Here is a 22,388-nt window from a genome sequence, read left to right on the forward strand (position 1 = left end):
ACAAGTCTGAAACATAGTATAGCCATGGCAGAAGGGGAAACTGTGCTGAATACAAAGCCCCAGGGCTCAGGTGGGCTTCTACTCAGCATGGCTACCTCAGCCACCCTGCTATTTATGCTCCCCAAGCTAGCCCACGAGTACAAGTATGCAAGCTGGTGAACCACAGCCCTAGCTTGCTGAGTAGACATAGCCTAAAAGAGTTTGGCTAATTTAACCTAGCACAATGCTGGCTGAGAGAGGTTATGATCACTCTCTATAAATACATCGAGAGGGTAAACCCCAGGGAGGGAGAAGAGCTATTGATGCTAAAGGACAATGTCGGCACAAGGAGGAGCGGGGATAAATTGGCCAGGAGTAAATTCAGCTTGACAATGAGAAGAAAGTTTGTCCCCATCGGAGGAGGGACAATCTAGAGCAGCGTCCCAATAGGAGCCGTTGGGGACAGACAACTTAACTGGTGTTAACACGGAGCTGTGTCAGTTTAGGATGGAGGTTATATGACTGGGTTGCCAGTGAGAGCAGGGGATTGGACTCGGTGACCCAGGTCCCTTCCAGGCATTTCTTCTTCGGACAAACAGCAGGCTAACAACTTGGACAGGAAACTAGACTTCTAAACCAGCAGCACAGCCTGATCCCCTCTTCCAAGGGAAACAAAACACGGACATACCCCGCACCCCGAGCGACACCTCCTCTGTGATGATTCCACACCAAGTTCTGTGCAGAGACAGCCTGCTCCCTGCTGACAGATTGATTCATGGTCCCTGATACCTACAACACTTGTGTCTCTGTGTAAGGATGGGCTAGGAGCACCCCTCGGTTACTGCTGTGGTTTATCATTTCCCTCTCTATCTTCATGTGTGTGCTAGGCAGGACAGTGGTAATTAGGAGACTTGGGTTATGTTCTTGTCTCTGCCACTGACCTTCTGCGTGACCTTGAGCAAGTTGCTTCCCCTTTTTGTGCCTCTCTTTCCTCTTCCCCCCTTTCTCTGCCTTGTCTACTAGGACTGTGACCTCGGGTAGGGAGGGGCTGTGTTTTGCTATGTGTATGTTCTGTGCACCGGTTTGCAACATTGCTGTTCAGCTGGAGCAGTGTGGGACAGAGGATATGGGGCTGGAGAGGGAGATCTTGCTTCTGTCCCCCTTCATGTCCTCTGTGTGCTTGGGCAGGGTTGAGATAGACAGACTTCAGGTGGCTGGTGCAACGCTGACTCTGAGTTTACAGGTGCTAGTGTGTACAAAACACAGTCTGCAGGCTTTGCTGCTAACCTGTTTTTTTACCTTCCCATAACTATTTCTTTGAAACAGGAATAAACACGGTTGCAATAGAACAAACAGGTTTGAAATGGCTGTATTATTAAATATAAGAATAATGTTTCCCATCTTTGTTTAAAGCTCAATTTCCAACTAAAACTAAACAAAAATGTCCAGGGAAAGTTGCTGCTATACTTGAAACAATTTTTTAAAAAAACCACAAAACCTGAAAACCTCAATTTTCCTTTCTTGGCAATGTGACATTTTCACTTAACACTAGTATTTTGCTAAAAACAAACACGTCTGGTTGCCAAATCCTGAATCTTTTTCTGATTTTGGGGTATCTGATGCCAAGTCAAAGTTTTGCGCTGATTTTTTTTTTCCTGACTGGCTCTAGTTCTCTGACTTAATTGACAGCTAAAGCCTTAAAGGGTTCAAATGATCATTTATGTTTAAGGTCTTACATTTGTTCTGTATATTAATCCATGACTGTATTTAATTGAAATAGTGAATTTACTGTGCTAGTCTCTGTGGATTTTTCCCCAAACTTGTGATTTATCTCGGATCGACTGAGCATGGTAGTGTAGACCAGCCCTAAAAAAGTTCAGATTGTAATTTCACATTTATGGTCTTAAATATTAATAGCCCATATTATGGAACTGAAATAGCAATCTTACTGTGCTGGTGTTTGTGGAATTTGTCTCAGCTTGTGATGCAGTCGATTCTCAGGCATCAGAATTGTTTGGACATTAGCTAGCTAGCACCTGTCACTGTGTTATCCAGCACTCCTTTGCTGTCCTCTTGCTGGATGTCCTGAGTTGCTTACAGTCTCTGCAGTTGCTAGCAGACCAGGATCTACTCCACAGATGGGCGCTTCCTGCTCCCCTCCTAGGGCAGGCTTGGCTGAGAGGCGATGGACTAAATGGGATCAGGGACTGAAAGCCTCTCCCAGCTCTAGAGCTGATCCCAGCTTGTTCAGGCTTCAGACACGGCCACAGCCCAGGATGTCCCTGCTCTGGGGCTAAAGAGCCGAATCTGGTCTCCAGGGCTGTGAGCCCAGCTCTGATCTCACCACAGGAACAAACTATCCTGACAACCTGCCCTAGTTGATCCTAACCCCACAAAGGTGAAACAGCACCCGCCCTGGATCTCTCATGATGGCAGCATCCCTGGAGAATCCCTGTGTTGGAGACCCCAGGGCATGGCCACTTGTTAAGTCGAGGGGATGGAAGGCCGTAAGGGTTGAGGAAGTCTCCATGCTGAAGGCCTAAGGGCTTCTTCTTAACCCCCCTTAATAGAATTCAGGCCTGGCTGGTTTGAGTAAGCTCTTTTGCTTTTAAAACAATGTTGCAGCCGCAGATAATGCCTCATAGTGTAAGGTTTGCTGACGCCAAGCTAAAGATAATAGGAGATAGTTACAAGGCCAGACAGAATGTGCTGGTTGTTTAAGTTGCTAGGAATTCTTGTTAGAGGTTGCAGGAAATAAACATTGTTGTAATCCATATAAGGAAGGCAGAGTATTTGTGCAAAGTTTTAATTGGCTGATGTGTAGCGCAGTAGCATTAAGGAATATAAAAGTGTGTGTAATAACCTGCTCTGGTGTGCAGGATTTGAGATTCTCTTCTCCCTGTACCTTGTTTGCAGCTGCAAATAAACTTTTCTGCTTCTCCACCCCGTTGTGATTATTGAGTGAAACACACCAGGTAACGAAGTCCTGCTATTGTTTTGCCTCTCGGCACTGGGTGCCGGCAACAGATTTTGGCGTCCCTGGGTGGGCAACGAGGCTGCAATTTAGCCTTGCCCGGATCCCTTCCGGAGGTCAAGGATTGCAGTGACAACCGACGCGCAGCTCGCACCGGTGAGTTCATCGGGGCCATCGGAGGCGATGCAGTTTGATCGACCCCGCAGGGCACAATGGTGCAACGCACTGACATATTCGAAAAGCAGCTGTGGGCGACGGTGGCGGAACCGGTCCCTTGGATAAAGTAGGAATCTTTTAAAATCTGGATTATATACTCTGTTGGAACCTGGGGATGCCCAGAATTACCCTATAGGTATGGGACAGGAACAGAGCACGGGAGGTAGGGTACGGTGCACGCCCCTAAAGTGTATTTTAATAAATTGAAAGGTATTTGAATCAGATCTAATAACTAAGGGTAAATTGAAGCGATTTTGTACAGTTAACTGGCCTCAGTACCAATTAGAGGACCAGGAACAGTGGCCTCCCGGAGGATCACTAAATCATAATACAATCCTCCAGTTACTCCTGTTCTGTCAGCAAAGAGGGAAGTGGAATGAGCATTCGTATGCTTATTTGTTTATGACCTTGTGGTCTCGTATTGATATTTTACGATGCTGTAATTTAACCCCGATTGGCCCGGTAGCAATTAATGTCAGTCCCCAGACCTCCACCCCAAATGTAATGGCAGATCCGGTGTCTCCTTCGGCCCTTACACCCGCACAGAGTGAGTCCCCTTCAGCCCCTACACCCACACAGAGCGTGTCCCCTTCGGCCCCTACACCCACACAGAGCAAGGCTCAAGGTAAGATTCCTAATGAAGCTCATAGTGAGGTTCGAGCTCCATCTGCTGGACTATACCCGTTACTTACCGAGACTAAAATCACCCGTAATGCAAGAGAAAGAACAAGCTGCTGTTACTATGCAGGTCTATACTCATGCACCTTTTAATCCTATGGACCTGGCCGCTTTCAAAGCACAGGCTGGAAAATTTTCTATCAACCCAAGCAAGTTTGTATCAGCAGCTACAAGCCAGACTGCGATAATTGTAATGTCCTTCTGCGAACATTATTGACTGAGGTTGAACGAGAACAGGTCATAGCTAAAGCAAGGGAGGAAGCAAAGAGGCAATATGACCAGGACCGTAACAATATCCCGACCCCAGATGATCAGGTTCCTATAAAGGATCCTAGGTGGGACCCAAATGACAATCAGGCTATGACCCACCTCACCTCCTATAAGGAGCTGCTACTGTATGGACTCCGTCACGCAGCTGTCAGACAGAATAATTGAATGTTTAAATTGTATGTAATGATCAGTGGGTCAGAGAAGTGCCCAGTGCAGAGAGAGTACCCCAGAGTGGGGACACCCTAGCCCCTGTGCACAGCAGGGTTGGGGGTCGAGCCCCCCCAAGAATCCTGGGCCCAGCCTTGTTGGGGTTATGAGGACTCTGCCAGACAGGAGAGTGGAAGGGGAGTCCTCAAGAGCAGGGAGGCCTCTGGGTAAAGGAAGTGGGAGCGAAGACTCGGATCCTTTCGCTAGCCCACTTCACCAGGGTAGTGCAGAAGCCAGGGAAGTTCCCCACAATAGCGGGACTATTCCCCCACTTACAAATATAGTAGTCTAGTATCATATGGCTCAGTCTTTTTACTCATCCACTTTTTCTTGTTAGTTGCATTTCTCATAGGATTAGTTAGCAAGATAGGTTAATTAATTCAGTCTTTATGTTTCTATTTCTAATGTCACAAGTTACACTTAAATTCTTTTTGGTTGCATTTTCTCAGAAGCCTGACATAAAAGTGAACTTTTAAACTGAGCTGCTCTACCTTTTTTATCATTGTCACAGGGTCCGCACAGGTTTCCCCTTTCTCTCCCCTGTGCCCTGTGCTGAGGCTGGCAAAATAAGAGTCCTCACACCTTCTTCTGGTGTTTCACCCTTGTGCTTTTATTTACAGTGCAGTCCTGTCATAAATCTAAAGGGAAGGGTAACCACCTTTCTGTAAACAGTGCTATAAAATCCATCCTGGCCAGAGGCAAAATCCTTTCACCTGTAAAGGGTTAAGAAGCTAAGGTAACCGCACTGGCACCTGACCCAAAATGACCAAGAAGGGGACAAGATACTTTCAAATCTGGAGGAGGGGGGAAAGGCTTTTGTCTGTCTGTGTGATACCTTTGCTGGGAACAGATCAAGGATGCAAGCCCTCCAAGTCCTGTAAAGTTAGTAAGTAATCTAGCTAGAAAATGCATTAGGTTTTCTTTGTTTTGGCTTGTAAATTCGCTGTGCTGGAGGGAATGTGTATTCCTGGTTTTGTGTCTTTTTGTAACTTAAGGTTTTGCCTAGAGGGAGTCTCTATGTTTTGTATCTGACTGCTGTGAGATTATCTTCCATTCTAATCTTACAGAGTGTTTCTTTTACCTTTGTTTTCTTCTTCTAATAAAGTTTTTTTTTTTTTTTTTAAGAATCTGATGGGATTTTTAGGGTCCTAAGAAACCCAAGCTGGTCTGTGCTCAACTTGTTTATTCTCAAGCCTCCCCAGCAAAGGAGGTATAAGGGCTTGGTGGGATAGCTGGGGGAAGAGGAACTCCAAGTGGTCCTTTTCACTGGTTCTTTGTTTGGTGGTGGCAGCATACCCTAGTCCAAGGGCAAAGATTTTGTCTCTTGGGAAAGTTTTAACCAAAGCTGGTAGAAATAAGCTTAGGGTTTTTTTTCATGCAGGTCCCCACATCTGTACCCCAGAGTTCAGAGTGGGGAAGGAACCTTGACAAGTCCCCTTTATCCCCCAACAGTTATCCCCTTTCTAACCCATTCCAGGGTCTCCTGGCCTATGAGGCACCCTTCCTCTGGTGAGGAGACAGAGCTGTAGCCTCCTGTCCCCTCCCAGGCTAGCCTCCTGACTGAGCTTTCTCTAGGGCTTTTATAGCCCTTCCCTTCCCTTCCTCAGCCCAGCTGCCGCTACTTACCTACCAGAAAGCAGGGCTTAGCCACCATTTTGGCAGGGCATTCAAGGGGTTTTACCCCTGCCCTGCCACAATCATGAAAGGTATCTTTTTTTATTGAAATTAGAATATAAAGTGAAAAATATTATCATACATTTTCCAGTACTTTGCAGAGATAAAAATAAAAAGTATAAAATAAAAATAGAATTAAATTAGTCTTTTGGCTTTCCTTTTCTTCCCCCTGTTCTCCTTCTCTCTTTCTTTTTTCATTAGAAAAAGGAGAGAAGTAAAAAAAGAGAAAAATGGGACAGAAGTAGTAAAAAACAATGAAAGGAAACAAATGTGTTCCACCGTGAAAACTAATTTGTCAAGAAAAATAGATAGAGAGCCGGGTAAAAAAAATAGATAGAGAGCCTGGTAAAAAAGCATAGGTGATGTCAAGTCCACAAGGTCAACCAATTTAGAAATGTGGTAGGCAATTCTAAAGTGAAGGGTTTTTTCTAAAATTGGCAAGCCCGCAGCCTTGCAAGTTACAACTGTATTTTTCTCTATTCTATCTACTCTAAGTTGTACAGATGGATCTATTCTACTAGTAGAGTTGGGTCTATTCTATTGTATTTTGAACTAGTACAGGATGGTCTATTCTAATCTAAACTAGTACAGGTGGGTCTATTGTATTCTGTTCAAAGTTGATATTGAACTACCCAGTGAAATTAGGAAATAGACTATTTTAATTGAGATGTTTATACCACTGCCATAATCAATTACCATGTTTCTGTTGAGCTAGAATGCTGAAATGTGAGGGCATTAATTGGCTGCTGAGGCCAAAATGAGATCAAATTTAAAGTTGACTTTTCAATCAGAGGTCATCTAAAGCTCATCAGTATTTTCTTCTCCCCCTTCTTCTTTCCACTACATCCAAGTCACTTCCTGGACCTGGCATAACCCCAAGAAGTCTTGACAACCCCTCTCCAGCTCTAACCCTAGAGTCAGGTTTATGTCTCAGAATCAAGAAGAGAAGCCAGGGGTCAGGAAGCAGGGCCTGCAGCAGAGCGAGTCTCCAGGCAGCCCCATCAGTACAGCTGGCCTGCAGCGGGGTGCCTGATTAGCTACGCCGCCTGATTGGCTGCAGAGGCCGCCTGATTGGCTGCAGAGGCCGCCTGATTGGCTGCAGAGGCCAGCAGCTGGAGCAACTCGCTAGCCTTGCCATGCTCATGCTCACCACTGAGCCTGCTTATGTGTTACCCTGTTCCTGCTGCTCCTGCCTCACACCCAGACTTGCCTCTGTCCTACCCCAGCCTTGAACCCCTTGTTGCCTGCTACCCGGCTCACTCCAGTTCCTGCCCTCTGTGTTGAGCCCTGGCTTTGGCACGAACTACTGATGCTTGCCCCGATCTACTGATGCTTGCCCCGATCACTAGATGTCGTGCCTGCTCAGACCACTAGGCTAGAACACCCTCCTCCGGGTGGGCTGACACCAGGAGACTTGGGATTTCCTTTCTTTGGAGGCTAGACAACTACCCAAGTCATCCCATTTCCCAAGTATCCTCCTCATGTCCACCCAATAAGTCTTGGAGCACTGGGGAAATTCCAGAAGACTGGAAGAAAGCTAATGTTGTGCCAAGGGTAAATGGGATGATCTGGGAAAATTATAGGCCTGTCAGCCTGCCGTTGATCCTGGGCAAAATAATGGAGTGGCTGATACTGGACTCAATTACTAAAGAATTCAAGGAGGATAATGTAATTAATGCAAGTCAACATGGGTTTATGCAAAAGAGATCCCATCAAACTAACTTGATCTCTTTTTCTAAAGTGATTACAAGTTTGGCTGATACAGGTAATAATCTTGACCTAATATACTTAGTCTTCTCTCAGGCATTTGACTTGGTACCTCACAACATTTTGATTCAAAAACAAGTAGGATATAAAATAAGCATGGCCCATGGTAAATGGATTAAAAACTGGCTAAGTGAAAGGCCTCAAAATGTAACTATAAATGGGGAACTGTCATTGGGCAAGTGTGTTTCCATTGGACTCCCACAGGGAACAATTCTGGGGTCAACAGTATTTAATATTTTTATTAATGCCCTGAAAGGAAAGATAAAATCACCACTGGTAAAGACAGGTTTCAGAGTAACAGCCGTGTTAGTCTGTATTCGCAAAAAGAAAAGGAGTACTTGTGGCACCTTAGAGACTAACCAATTTATTTGAGCATGAGCTTTCGTGAGCTACAGCTCACTTCATCGGATGCATACTGTGGAAACTGCAGAAGACATTATATATACACAGAGAATATGAAACAATACCTCCTCCCACCACACTCTCCTGCTGGTAATAGCTTATCTAAAGAGATCATCGAGTTGGGCCATTTCCAGCACAAATCCAGGTTTTCTCACCCTCCGCCCCCCCGACCCAAACTCACTCTCCTGCTGGTAATAGCCCATCCAAAGTGACCACTCTCTTTAAAATGTGTATGATAATCAAGGTGGGCCATTTCCAGCACAAATCCAGGTTTTCTCACCCCCCACCCCCCTCCAAAAACCACACACACAGAAACTCACTCTCCAGCTGGTAATAGCTTATCCAAAGCGACCACTCTCCCTACAATGTACATGATAATCAAGGTGGGCCATTTCCAGCACAAATCCAGGTTTTCTCACCCCCACCACCATACACACACAAACTCACTCTCCTGCTGGTAATAGCTCATCCAAAGTGACCACTCTCCCTACAATGTGCATGATAATCAAGGTGGGCCATTTCCAGAAGGAGAGTGAGTTTGTGTGTTGGGAGGGGGGGGGTGAGAAAACCTGGATTTGTGCTGGAAATGGCCCACCTTGATTATCATGCACATTGTAGGGAGAGTGGTCGCTTTGGATAAGCTATTACCGGCAGGAGAGTGAGTTTGTGTGTGTGTGTGTTTTGAAAAAAGGGGGTGGAGGGGTGAGAAAACCTGGATTTGTGCTGGAAATGGCCCAACTTGATTTTCATATACATTGTGAGGAGAGTGGTCACTTTGGATAAGCTATTACCAGCTGGAGAGTGAGTTTGTGTGTGTGGTTTTTGGAGGGGGGTGGGGGGATGAGAAAACCTGGATTTGTGCTGGAAATGGCCCACCTTGATTATCATACACATTTTAAAGAGAGTGGTCACTTTGGATGGGCTATTACCAGCAGGAGAGTGAGTTTGTGTGTGGGGGGGGGAGGGTGAGAAAACCTGGATTTGTGCTGGAAATGGCCCAACTTGATGATCACTTTAGATAAGCTATTACCAGCAGGAGAGTGGGGTGGGAGGAGGTATTGTTTCATGGTCTCTGTGTATATAATGTCTTCTGCAGTTTCCACAGTATGCATCCGATGAAGTGAGCTGTAGTTCACGAAAGCTCATGCTCAAATAAATTGGTTAGTCTCTAAGGTGCCACAAGTACTCCATCACTGGTAAAGTTTGCAGATGACCCAGAATTTTGGGGAGTGGTAAATAATGAAAAGGAAAGGTCACTGATTCAGAGCAATCTGGATTGCTAGGTAAATTGGGCACAAGCAAATCATATTCATTTTAGCACAGGCAAAACGTAAATGTATACATCAAGGAATAAAGAATATAGGCTGCACTTAAAGGATGGGGAAGTCTATTCTGGGAAGCAGGGACTCTGAAAAGGATTTGGGGGTCATGGTGGATAATGAGCAGAATATAAGAGCCTAGTGTGACACTCTGGCCAAAACAGCTAATGCGATCCTGGGATGAATAAACAGGGGAATCTAAAGCACTTATTCAACCACTGCTAGACTACAGAGTCCAGTTTTGGTGCCACAATTGAGGAAAGATGTTAAAAAATTTGGAGAGGGTTCAGAGAAGGGCCATTAGAATGATTAAAGGATTAGAAAACGTGTCTCTTAGTGATGAAGCCAAAAAGCTCAGTCCATTTAGTTTAAGAAAGAGAAGGATAAGGGGTGACTTGATTACAGGCTACGTAAGTATCTACACAGGGAACAAATATTTAATAATGGGCTCTTCAATGTAGCTGAAAAAGTTCTGACATCATTAAATATCTGAAAGTTGAAGCTAGACAAATTGAGACTGAAAATAAGGTGTAAATTTTTAACTGTGAGAGTCATTAACCTTTGGGATAAAATACATGCTGTAAGAACTATTTTGGGGAAATTGTCTGGGCTCTGTTATACAGGAGGTCAGGCTAGATGATCACAATGGTCTCCTATGCCCTTGCAATCTATGAGTCTCTGAACTCCAGTAAACTCTGTAAATTTCCAAAGACTATTGAGTTTGGGTGGCTAATGATAAACATGAAGCAAATGAAACACTCCATGAACTTATTAATGATTGCCCTTGTGACAGAATGCCCAAAGCTGTGAAGTAGCATCTTCTTGGTCAGGCCCGGATCAAGCTCAGGGGGATTTCAGAGAGTCTTTGCTGTTAGTTCCAGTCTTAGCACATGGGTCAGATATGGTATAAGGGGGAGATTTCTGGGGCTTTCTCCTCTTTTGAATAAGATTCCCTTCCCCTGCCTGTTCAAAGAGCAAAGATCAGCCTTGAAATGTGACTTCCCCTGGCCATCCTCAATTGTTAGGATATAGATATTCAGGCCTGTCTGTAAAAGCCTATACTCTAAGAATTTAGGTGTATTCTTATCACTTAGCTAGTTATAGAGGTATGAAAGAAAGAAAGAAAGAAAGAAAGAAAGAAAGAAAGAAAGAAAGAAAGAAAGAAAGAAAGAAAGAAAGAAAGAAAGAAAGAAAGAAAGAAAGAAAATCACTGTCTGACTGTATAAGGCCTTTTCTCACTGTGACAGTCTGAGGCCCTGCTCTTAGACTAAGGCCTTTGGCTAAGCAGCAGAGGCAGCCATAAGCTAGGAAGCGAATGGTCACATCCTTACATTCCAACCTAGTCACATTGAAATAAGGCAATTAATTTTGCTGGGTGTAAACTAATTCATTTTGCTGGGTGTAAACTAATTAAGGTGCTGGGATATAATTGGTTAAATAGTCGTGTTACAATTTGTTAGGATTAGTTAACCAATCATTTTACTGAAATTAAACTAAGGTATAGCTAAGCAGAACTCAAGTTTTACTATACAGTCTGCAGTCAGTCAGGAAGTAAGGGGGGAATGGGAACAGGGAATGGGGGTGGGGAAATTGGAATCATGTTTTGCTCAGGGGGAGAACGGGAACAGGGACACAGGTAACCCTCTGTGGTCTCAGAGCTGGGAAGGGGGGGACGCTAAGGAAGGAAAGTGGAATCATGCTTGCTGGAAGTTCACCCCAATAAACATCAGATTGTTTGCACCTTTGGACTTTGGGTATTGTTGCTCTCTGTTCATGTGAGAAGGCCCAGGGAAGTAAGCGGGTGAAGGAATAAGCCCCCTAACACCAGGCAAGGTATTAGTTTACCTTTGTTTTCTCAACTTGTGAATTTTCCCTTTCCTAGAGGGAGGTTTATCCCTGTTTTGTTGTAACTTTTTGAAACTAAGGCTAGAGGGGGTTCCTCTGTGCTTTTTCAATTTTTCTGCTACTCTGTAAGGTGAACTACCAGCCTAAGTTTACAGAGGTGATTCTTTTACCTTTTTCTCTTGAAATAATATCCTTCTTTTTCAGAGCCTAACTGATTTATGCATTAATCCAAGACCCAGGGGTTTGGGTCTTTGATCATTTTGTAACCAACTGGTTAGGATATTATTGTCAAGCCTCCCCAGGAAAGGGGGTGTATAGGCTTGGGGGAATATTTTGGGGGAATAGGACTCCAAGTGGTCCTTTCCCTAATTGTTTGTTAAATCACTTGGTGGTGGCAGCGATTCCAAGGCAAAGAGGAAATCTGTGCCTGGTAAAAATAAGCTTTGGGGGGTCTTTCATGCAGGTCCCCACATCTGTACCCCAGAGTTCAGAGTGGGGAAGGAAGCCTGACGTATGTTAATAAGCCAGACCACAAGAAGGGACACATGAGCCTTTGTGGAGTTATTGAGGAGCAACAAGGAAGGAAATGGAGGCCAGGCACTGCAGAGTCATCCCAAGTCACGACGTGGCACTCCAGAGGTGGCCACACTATTTATACATCCCTTTACCAAATTACCCTTTCCTATCCTATCCACATAATTCGTGGATATTGATGTAGTGGAGTTGTGTGCAGGGAGGGGCTAGTTTGATCCATGGTGGAGACAGAAGACTGGCATTCCCATCAGAGCAGAGTTAAGGTTGCTCGAGGAAATCTGCCTTTAGTTTTTCCCTTAACTTCTTTCAAGGGCTGTTTGGGATTTTTCACTTGAGAGATTTTTCCCTTGAAAAATGTGATTTCATCAAAATTTACATTTCCTGCTGGACAGCTGGAAAGCCAGACAGCATAGGTATCTGGGCAGCCGAGGAATCAGGCAGCAGTCAAGCTGAAAGTCAACCAGGAGCCTCCCTGGTTTCCACTAAAAGTTTCAATGGATTCAACACACTCCCATGAAAAGTTCCTATTCTGTCAAAAGAGTATGTTCCACTGGAAAATTGTTCCATAAGATAATTTTTGATCAGCACTAATCATTATATTTTAGTGTATTTATCCCACTGATGGGGGTGATGTGCAAGTTATTATCAAGGTCACTCGAGAGAAGAAAGGGGAATCTGATTCAGAGATCCTCAGCTTCTCTGCTCAGTCCATTATGTGAGTAAGATTTTGGGTGCAACATTGCATACCAAACTATAGTGCCTATTTCCTTACCCGCAAGGATCAATGGGAAATTTGGGTAAACAACGAAAGCAGGGTTACGACTCCAGGACGTTACTGCTTGTAGTGATAAATTATTTTTTGCTTCAGATTCACCAGAGCACTTATCCCGTATTAAGCCAACCGCTAACTGATTAGGATACGTGGAGACTTTTCATGGGGTCATAGTGTTCCACCTCTCAGTCTTATCAAAAAGAAGACTGAGAGGTGACTTGATTAAAACGTATATGTTCCTTCATGGGGAGAAAGTACCTGGTCCTAAGGGCACTTTCAAATGAGCAGGATAAGAACCAATGGCTGGAAGTTGAAACCAGACAAATGTAAATTAGAAATAGGGCACAAATGTCTAACAGTGAGGGTTTGAAGGGGTACAGTGACCCCACACTGGCTGGAAAGAAGCTAATGAGGGCCCAGGTGCTCAGTTAGCCCTATCTTGTTACACCTATGAGAGGGGTCAAAGCCTGGAGGGAGCAGTTGAAAAAGGAAAAGCCCAATACAGTAAGGGCTGAGCAGGAGAAGGAGTGGACCTCTTGTGCTAACACCTTGAAGGAAGGTGTCAGAGAAAACCTATAGATTGTGTGGAGGCAGGCTGGTCTGGGGCCAGATGCTGTCCTGAGCCTGCTAGGTGCCAGATCCTCTTTGGGGCAGATAGACCCCACCTTGGACCTGTACATTTCCTTTGTTCACCATAACGAATCCTCTTTCCCTCTGGGATCTGTGGAGGAGTGCGCCTGAGAAGGAGCTGTGAGAAAGTCTAAGGGCCAGGCTCATTGGTCAAGGGGTATGAGTCTCACTCGCTCTGGGTGCAAGAGGTCCCTGGTTCAAATCCCAGGTGAGCCCTCTTGAGTTTCCCTGCAGGAAAGGAGCTGGGGATTGCAGTGGACAAGAAACTGGATATAAGTCAGCAGTGTGCCCTTGTTGCCCGGAAGGCCAACGGCATATTGGGCTGTATTAGTAGAAGTATTGCCAGCCGATTGAGGGAAGTGATTATTCCCCTCTTTTCAGCACTGGTGAGGCCACACCTCGAGTATTGTGTCCAGTTTTGGTCCCCCCACTACAGAAGGGATGTGGACAAATTGGAGAGAGTCCAGCAGAGCTCAACAGAAATGATTAGGGGGCTGAGGCACATGACTTACAAGGAGAGGCTGAGGGAACTGGAGTTATTTAATCTGCAGAAGAGAAGAGTGAGGGGGGATTTGACAGCAGCCTTCAACTACCTGAAGGGGGGTTCCAAAAAGGATGGAGCTAGGCTGTTCTCAGTGGTGGCAGATGGCACAACAAGAAGCCGTGGTCTCGAGTTGCAGTGGGGGAGGTCTAGGTTGGATATTAGGAAACACTATTTCACTAGGAGGGTGGTGAAGCACTGGAATGGGTTACCTCGGGACGTGGTGGAATCTCCATTCTTAGAGGCTTTTAAGGCCCGGCTTGACAAAGCCCTGGCTGGGAAGATTTAGTTGGTGTTGGTCCTGCTTTGAGCAGGGGATTGGACTAGATGACCTCCTGAGGTCTCTTCCAACCCTAATATTCTATGATTCTATGACAGGCTGAGTTAGAAAGTAGCCCAGGAGGAGGCAAAGGGTGTGAATAGACAGAGCTGAACTACTTACTACAGGGTACCCAGAGTAGATAGTAAGCCTGGGTTCCCCTCCCAGCCCCCCGAGGATGGTGGCATAAAGACCCCCCAGAGATGAGCTGGAAGGCCAATAAAGCCTGAAGTCAGCATGAAGGCATGGCATGAACCCACTGGACTACTGAGGAGCTAGACTGGGTTTACCTCAGATTGGATGGGAATACATGTGACTTGGCTGGAGGGCTGAGTTATGAGAAGTAGATCACAGCACAGCCAGAGTGACAATCAGCAAAGAGTGCCGAAGAAGAAGATGACCTTGCTATGAATCATAGAATCATAGAATATCAGGGTTGGAAGGGACCTCAGGAGGTCATCTAGTCCAACCCCCTGCTCAACGCAGGACCAATCCCCGACTAAAACTATGCTATGTCCAACCATAAGGAGGCACGCCAGCCAGGGAGTCACACTTCTGGAGAAGTCGATTAACCGTTGGAACAAGCTACCAAGAGAAGTGGTGAATTCTCCATCTCTTGATGTCTTCAGATCAAGAGCAGATGCTTTTCTAAAAGTTGCTTTAACCAAACACATGTTATTGGGCTAAATACAGGGGCAACTGAGTGAAATGTAATGTTCTGCTATGTACAGGGAAGGTGATTCAATGTCCCTGCTCTCCTAAGATGGTTGAATCTATGAACCCTCTTCTAAAGTAGTTGGTAGTAGCTAATTCAGAGACAGGAGAGTGGACAAGGTGGATGACTGGCCTCCTCCAGATTGGCATTTCCTATGTCCCTTAGAATTGGTAAAGAGAAACACCTCCTTTGATGTTAGACATTTTCCTGTCACCATAACTATTCCTTTGAAGCTAGAAGTTGTCCTATTTCCACAACTTTCTCTCTGAGGTTAGGAGTTCATGTATTAAACTTGTTTGTAAGTTCTAAAAATAAAATGGAGCATTAACGCTGCCTTTGCGGCAATTGTAAATTCCCATTAGCATAAGTTTCCAGGGAGTTGTTTCACTCTCGTATAACAAATCAGAGAAGGCATTCACTTTTGGGGATCAGATAAAAGCCAGCTGTGACAAGCAGGAGAATAGAACAGGGGATCCTCTGTAGAACTCTTAGGTCTCTTTACTGTGGTCCATGAAGAAGATGGTGATAGACTCTGGATCCTGGATCCTGGATCCTGGTCTCCGAAAGGCTGCATGAAGAGGTCACTTCAGAGACTCCAGCTTTTATTATACCTGTTTTTGAGGAAGCACAACCTTTCTCACAAGATTCACAGAAGGTAAAGGATGATGTATATTGTCATGAATAATGTGTAACAGAGAGTCTGTGTTTCTGTGAGACACACCCTGAACAGGCAGTTTTAGACGTATGTAGAACGTTTACTCAGAGTCAGCCCTAGCCAGAGCTAGATGGCAAGAATTTGTGAGGATTTATGAGAATTTGTCCCTCCCCAGTCATTCACTGCACAAAAGCCACATATTCAGTAGGAGGAACAAACCTTAAAATAGGAAATCTTCAATGAGGTATCTAGCTAGCTAACTCTCTGTCTGCCCATCTGTCGCTATCTAGCCTTCCCTCCACAGTATAGCTTTATTTCTGCCTGTCTATCTGGCAGTGTCTCTGTCTCTCCTTCATCCATCTATCTACCTATCTATCTAACTTCATTCATTTGCCATCAGAGTGATTTCTAAGTTACAGGAGATAAAAGAAACCCTAAAACACATGAGTTTACAGTTCAATATGATGGCAAAAAATGCAATGTCTTGCGGATATGAAGAAGAAATAGGCAAGTATTAAAATGAATATTGTATTGTATCTCATATTTGCATGGCTAGTCATTCTGTTAAAACTCCCTAAACAAAGACATAGAATAACAAACAAACAACTACTATTGTATTGCTTAATTCAAAATTCACATACAAATTCATCACTAACTAAGATATCAGTAAAAAATACAGATATGTGTGTGAGAAGGAGGTAGAATAATGAATCATAGAACTGAAGGGCTGGAAAGGATCTTGAGAGGACACCAAGTCCAGCCTCCTGTGCTGACCATCTAGACCATCTCTGACAGGTGTTTGTCTAAGCTGCTTTTTAAAAAGTCAGATAATGGGGATTCCACAACCTGCCTTGTAACCTGTTCTGGGGCTTCCCTATCCTTAGAGTTAGAAAGTTTTTCTACTGTCTAAAATAAATCTCCCTTGCTGCAGATAAAGCTGATTGCTTCTTGTGAGACCCTTAGTGGACATAAAGAACAAGTGATCCCTGTCCTCTTTGTAACAACCTCTTACATGTTTGAAGGCTCATCAGGTTCCCCCTCCGTTTTTTCTTCTCTAGACTAAATATGCCCCGTTCTTTCCACCTTGCTTCATAGGTCGGGTTTTCTAAACCTTTTATCGTTTTGTTGCGTACTTCTAGATTCTCTCCAATTTGTCCACATATTTCTTATTGTGTGATTGCCAAAACTGAACCTAGTCCTCCAGCTGAGGCCTTCGCGGTGAGCTTATGCTCAAATACATTTGTTTTTGTTAAAAGAAGATGAGTACTTGTGGCAACTTAGAGACTAACAAAGTAACTCCCTCCCCACAAAGGTATCTGTTTCATGTCATATTTCACAAGCTATTATTACTACTTTTTAAAAATTACTTTTCTTGCTAGAATCCATGGCAGACACAAAGGAGAGAAATCAAACGTCCATCACAGGATTTATCCTCCTGGACTTTGGGAATCTCCATGAACTGAAAATTCTTCTCTTCCTGCTTTTTCTGGCGATCTACATTGTGACAGTGGCTGGGAACATCCTCATTGTTGCACTAGTTGTGTCCCATCAGTACCTTCACACCCCCATGTACTTCTTCCTGGGGAACTTGTCCTGCTTGGAGACCTGCTACACATCCACCATCCTGCCCAGGATGCTGGCCAGTCTCCTGACTGGGGACAGATCCATTTCTGTTCATGGCTGCCTGGTACAATTTGATATCTTTGGTTCTCTGTTAGCTGCAGAATGTTGTCTCTTATCAGTGATGTCTTACGATCGGTATTTAGCCATATGCAAACCACTGCATTATGCAGCCCGCATGAATAGTAGATTTTCCTTCCAGCTAGCAGCTGGGTCTTGGCTAAGTGGGTCTGTAGTCAGCAGCATCACAGCATGTTGGCTATCACAATTGATTTTCTGTGGCCCCAATGAAATTGACCATTTCCTTTGTGATTACACCCCATTGATAAAACTGTCCTGCAGTGACACCAGTTTGATGGTTCTTGTGATTTCCCCTGTCTGCTTCATATTCATTCTTCTCCCATTTCTATTAACCCTGGCATCTTACATGGCTATCATCAGCACTGTCCTGAGAATCTCTTCCAGCACTGGGAGGCAAAAGGCTTTTTCCACCTGCTCCTCTCACCTCATCGTGGTGACAATTTTCTATGGGACCCTGTTTGTTGTTTACATGCTCCCAGACACTGCTGCACTGCGAGACCTGAACAAAGTGTCCTCTGTCTTCTACACCATCCTGACTCCCGTGGTCAATCCCCTCATCTACAGCCTGAGAAACAAGGAGGTCAAGGAGGCCCTGAGAAAAGCTCTAAGTAAGACTATGGCTTTTATAACCAATCACAAACTTTTTTCTCAACATTTATTGTAAGTTGCAATAAAATGGATATAATGGGAGCTCATCAAGTGGTGTAATATAGCAAACCACAGCGCACGTGGGAGCCCTGAATTATTCGAGCTGTTCTATTACCTACAGTGAGACCCCTGGTGTGCAGGAAGGCCAGTTTTTAAGTAATGAATGCAGCGCCAGGTATTCGCTGACTCATAAGGCGCGGCCTGGATGGACCTGAATCTGCCTGGGGTAAAGTGAGCTAAAGGAGCTGCACTGCGAGATGGGCAGAGCATGTCCAGCCCACCCTGAACTGAACTCCACTGATGTCAGTGGGGACTTAAGGGGTTTATTCCTGATGAAGTTCCCTATAGTGCAGCAGGTCTACGCGAGGTATACAATGTTTGCAGTGTTGTTTTAGCTGTGTTTTTCCCCAGGATATTAGAGAGACAAGGTAGGTGAGGTAATATCGTTTATTGGTCCAGCTTATGCTGGTGAAAGAGACAAGCTTTTGAATTTACACAGAGGTCTTCTTGAGATCGGGGACAGGTACTCGGCATGTCACAGCTGCATACAAATGTGGAACAGATAAGGCCTTAACACGTTGCAAGAGGCTATTCAAGGTGAAGTGGACAGTTAACACCTCTCCAGTCACAGGACAAAAAGGGTTGGGGTATGTCTACACTTACTATTTAAAGGGCAAAAAGTCCCTTTTTTGTGTTTAAACCGCTGGACTGTCTACTCTTGTTAATGACTTTTTGCAGTGAAACTTACAGCTCTGGGATAGCTGCCCTACAGCGCTGCTCTCATCGGGGATGGAAGTGCTGGTAGTGTAAACACTCTCTGACGCCTGAGGAATTGAGTGAGTACACAAACCAGAGCTTTACTTTCACCGGTCCCCTATCACCAGTGAAACTTACAGCATTACAACTTACAGGTTACAACTTAATAATTCAGGCCATGATTTTTGCTGTGTAGCGGATTTATGAATTTAAGTATCATGAAACAATTACAACCCATACTCACTGGGGACCACATCCTGAATGATATCTTTCTGGAACCCCCTCCTCTGGCCTTCAAACACACCCCTGCAACCTCTCCAACCTCATTATCAGAAGCAAGCTCCCCACACACCAGGAGCCACCAACTCAAAGCAGCACCAGCCTCTGCCATAACAACAGATGCAAAACCTGCCAACATACCTTCACTGCCACAGTAGTCAAAACCCCCCACAACACACATTTCCAGATCCATGGGCCCTACACATGCCTATCACAACATGTGGCATACCTCAACTGGTAGGCCTTCTCAGAGCAAGCCCAACCACATACCAAATGGCAGGGAGAGGAGAAGGCCTCTCTTATAAACTTTAGCCCACTGCTTAGGGCACTCACCAAGAATGTGGGAGACCCACAGTTCAATTTCCCCCTCTGCCTGAGAGGAAGAAGGGAATTGAAGAATGGTTCTCTACATTTTAGATACATGCTCTAACCATTGGGGAAAAGATAGGCTTGAAGGATTAGATTTGTATCTCTAAATGTCCCGTACACATCAACTTTACAGTACACACAAAAAAGAATGAAAAAAATATTTCCGTTGCTAAGAATAGAAATTTACAGATAGGCAAAGTAAGAAAAATGCTGCTTGAGAATTTATTAGAGTTTGATTTAAGGATATTTGCCTTGTATATTTTGACACGTGATGTTGTCAGCGTGTGTTGTAATGGTTGTAAAGCTTTAACTTTTAAAAACCAACATCTCCTGTCATTAAACAATTATCGTCTGACCAGCTCTGTTGTGTGACTCACCCTCACAATTTCCCACACCTCTGATTGTTTAAATCAATAAAAATCTGGAAAAAACAATACTTAAAACTCAAATGCAAAAATTGATAAAAATAGAAAAAAATGCTTAAAAGTACACACTGATATTATACGCTGAAATTATAAAAAAATAAAAATTGAATTCTGCCAAGCCTAACTAAAGGATATCCAAATGTGGTGCTCTTCCAGTCTCTCCTGTTGAAGCTGTTGTACTGTATATAAACAATTAAATATGCACTGGGCCTCAGAGTGAGCAAAAGTGACTCTGTATCCCAGTGGTCAGGTCAGTCATTGGAGAGATGGAAGATCCTTGTGCTAATTCCTTCTCCTGATCAACCAGAGGCCCTGCCCCCGCAACGCCTCTTCCCCAAGGCCCTGCCCCCGCACTGCCTCTTCTCTGAGGCCCCGGCCCCACACCGCCTCTTCCCCCAAGGCCCCGCCTCCACACCACCCCTTCCCTCGAGGCTCCACCCTCATCCTGCACCTTCCCCCGAGGCCCTGCTCCGGCACCTCCTCTTCTCCCGAAGGCCTTGCACCTTGCTTGCTCTTCTCGGCCACCTCCCGCCTCTCACTTGCCCTTAAGGCCAGTAAAAAGTGATGGGGCCATGGCCCCCTGGCTCCCCCTATTCCAGCACCCCTGTGTTCCTCTGGCCATTTTGTGTAGAGTTACATGTGTTCAGAGCCTGCCGACTGGACAAGGTTTCGCAGGTGAGATAAGCTGGGTGAAACCCATCTTCACAGGTTTGTGGATCATGCTGGGGCTTCCACGGACGCATACCCAGAGACACAAAGTAAGATACTTTGCAAATGTTTACAGTGCAAATTTAGGTGCCTAGGTCAAGATTTTTAAAGGTATTTTTAAAGGTAGGGATTTCAATGGGTGTTAGGTGCTTAGAGGCTTTTGAAAATCCCACTAGGCACCGAAATACCTTTAAGAATCTAGCCAGAAGTAAGTTTAGGTGCCTACAGAGTTCAATGGAAGCAGAGCGAGTGTCTGTGGATTGCAGTGGTGCCTAAAACTGCCTAAATCTAGTCTTGAGGTGCCTAAGTCCCTTTGTGGATCTGAGCCTGGGTAACTAGAGGTCACCGGAGTCTTCTTCATTCATTGAAGCAGGAAGCCACTCATATACTATGAATTTTAGTTCCTTTTCCCCTGGTCTGCTACTACCAGACCTATTGATTGAGACCTTTACAGAATGGCTCTGAGATATTTGTGTGTTACTCCAGTTACACATTGATCGAAACTCCTGAAATCGAAGCTATTGTGCTGACATAAAGCAGGGTGCTGAATCATGGCTAGTATGTTGAAAGTTCAGTCAGAATATCAAAGTGTTAATCTTCACATGGCTAGATAGTTATCATTTTCCCCATTCTGTAATCAGGAAGATCAAACCGAAAATTATTCTTATTTAGCATTTCTAGAACACCACAAATGGTTGCGTTGGAATTTAACATACAAATAAAGAAAAAAATATTTTGCCCCCAAATCACGTTGTGCTAACTAATCTGATATTCTTATGATTAATAATTATTATTATTATCATTGTTATTACTGTTGTTTCTTTTTATTTTAAATTCAAATAAGAACATTTTATTAAATGTTAAAAACATGCTTAAAAACATGACAATACATCAAATTACCAGCCAGCCATACAGATAGATAGACCCCAGTCTCAGTGTCACCCACTGACTGGCACACAGCTCCCAGTGTCCATGGGGCACCCAGCCCCCTGCGTCTCCTGGGAAATTCCCAGCCCAGGAGCCACCCCCCAGCAGGATATTTTGCAAATGGCAAAATTTGGAAAATGGTAAGAAAGTGCGGGGGGAAAGGCCCTACTTCTTGACCTTCCTCTAACTTTTGCCATTTGGAAAATAAAAATTAAGGGTTGAAAATATTACTGTCAGAGATAAAGCATACTTTCACTGTTAAAGAAAATGCTTTCAACACTTAACAATAGTCAGTGTTCGGTGGAAATAGTTTGGAAACAGGAAGAAAGTGTGAAAAAACCCAATGCTTTCCCATAATACTTTCCTATGGTTTCAAAATTTCTTTCAGGAAAATTGGAATTTCCAGACAGGAATCTTTCTAATGGGGATATTTCCCATACAATTTTCCACAGGAAAAATCCTCATTTTCCCACCAGCTCTACTCAACATCAAGAGTTTTCACATTATCCCCAGAAAGAACAGGGAACCTCTATCCATTCACAGAACAGGTCAAGTGTTCACTTCAGCAATGCTCCGCCCACCTCAGATCCGCATCATCTCAGTTAAACATGACACATGTGCAGTGACAATCAAAGAGTTGTTTGTGAGCCACGTGTTCTACACCGAGCTCTCAGTGTGCTTCAGAATGCATCATTTGGGGTGAAATATTACCCTCCCAGAGTGCCAGCATTAGGCCTACACAACACTTCAGACATATTTTGAGGACTTAACTGGGAGTCAGGTGGTGCACAGGTCTTGTATTGATCTTCTGAACAGCAGTGAGTTTCACCCTTTAAGAATTTGGGCCTGGTCCAAAGCTCACTGACTTCAATGGGAGTCTCCCCATTGACTTCATTGGGCTTTGGCTCCTTCCCTAATAGGATTGAGAGACTCAGGAGTTGGCCAAAGGTTCCCTGAGAAAAATTCTTTTTTGTAGTGTACCTAGAATGGAGAAATTGGAGAACAACCAGCCAACTGGCCTACTTTATATGAGCCAGTTCGAGGAAGGAGAGGGAAGTATGAATGTCTACTTCCTTGC

General features: G+C 44.5%; 1 protein-coding gene across 1 annotated transcript; it reads left to right on the plus strand.

Annotated features, from left to right (window-relative positions):
- Window positions 1–16,881: 16,881 nt before the first annotated feature.
- LOC144258675 (olfactory receptor 11A1-like) lies at window positions 16,882–17,862 on the plus strand. The gene has a single exon (XM_077806865.1). The coding sequence runs from the start codon at window positions 16,882–16,884 to the stop codon at window positions 17,860–17,862; it is 981 nt and encodes a 326-aa protein (XP_077662991.1).
- Window positions 17,863–22,388: the final 4,526 nt, after the last annotated feature.

The sequence above is a fragment of the Eretmochelys imbricata genome, unplaced genomic scaffold (genome assembly GCF_965152235.1).
Source record: "Eretmochelys imbricata isolate rEreImb1 unplaced genomic scaffold, rEreImb1.hap1 Scaffold_33, whole genome shotgun sequence".
Taxonomy (NCBI): Eukaryota; Metazoa; Chordata; order Testudines; family Cheloniidae; genus Eretmochelys; species Eretmochelys imbricata.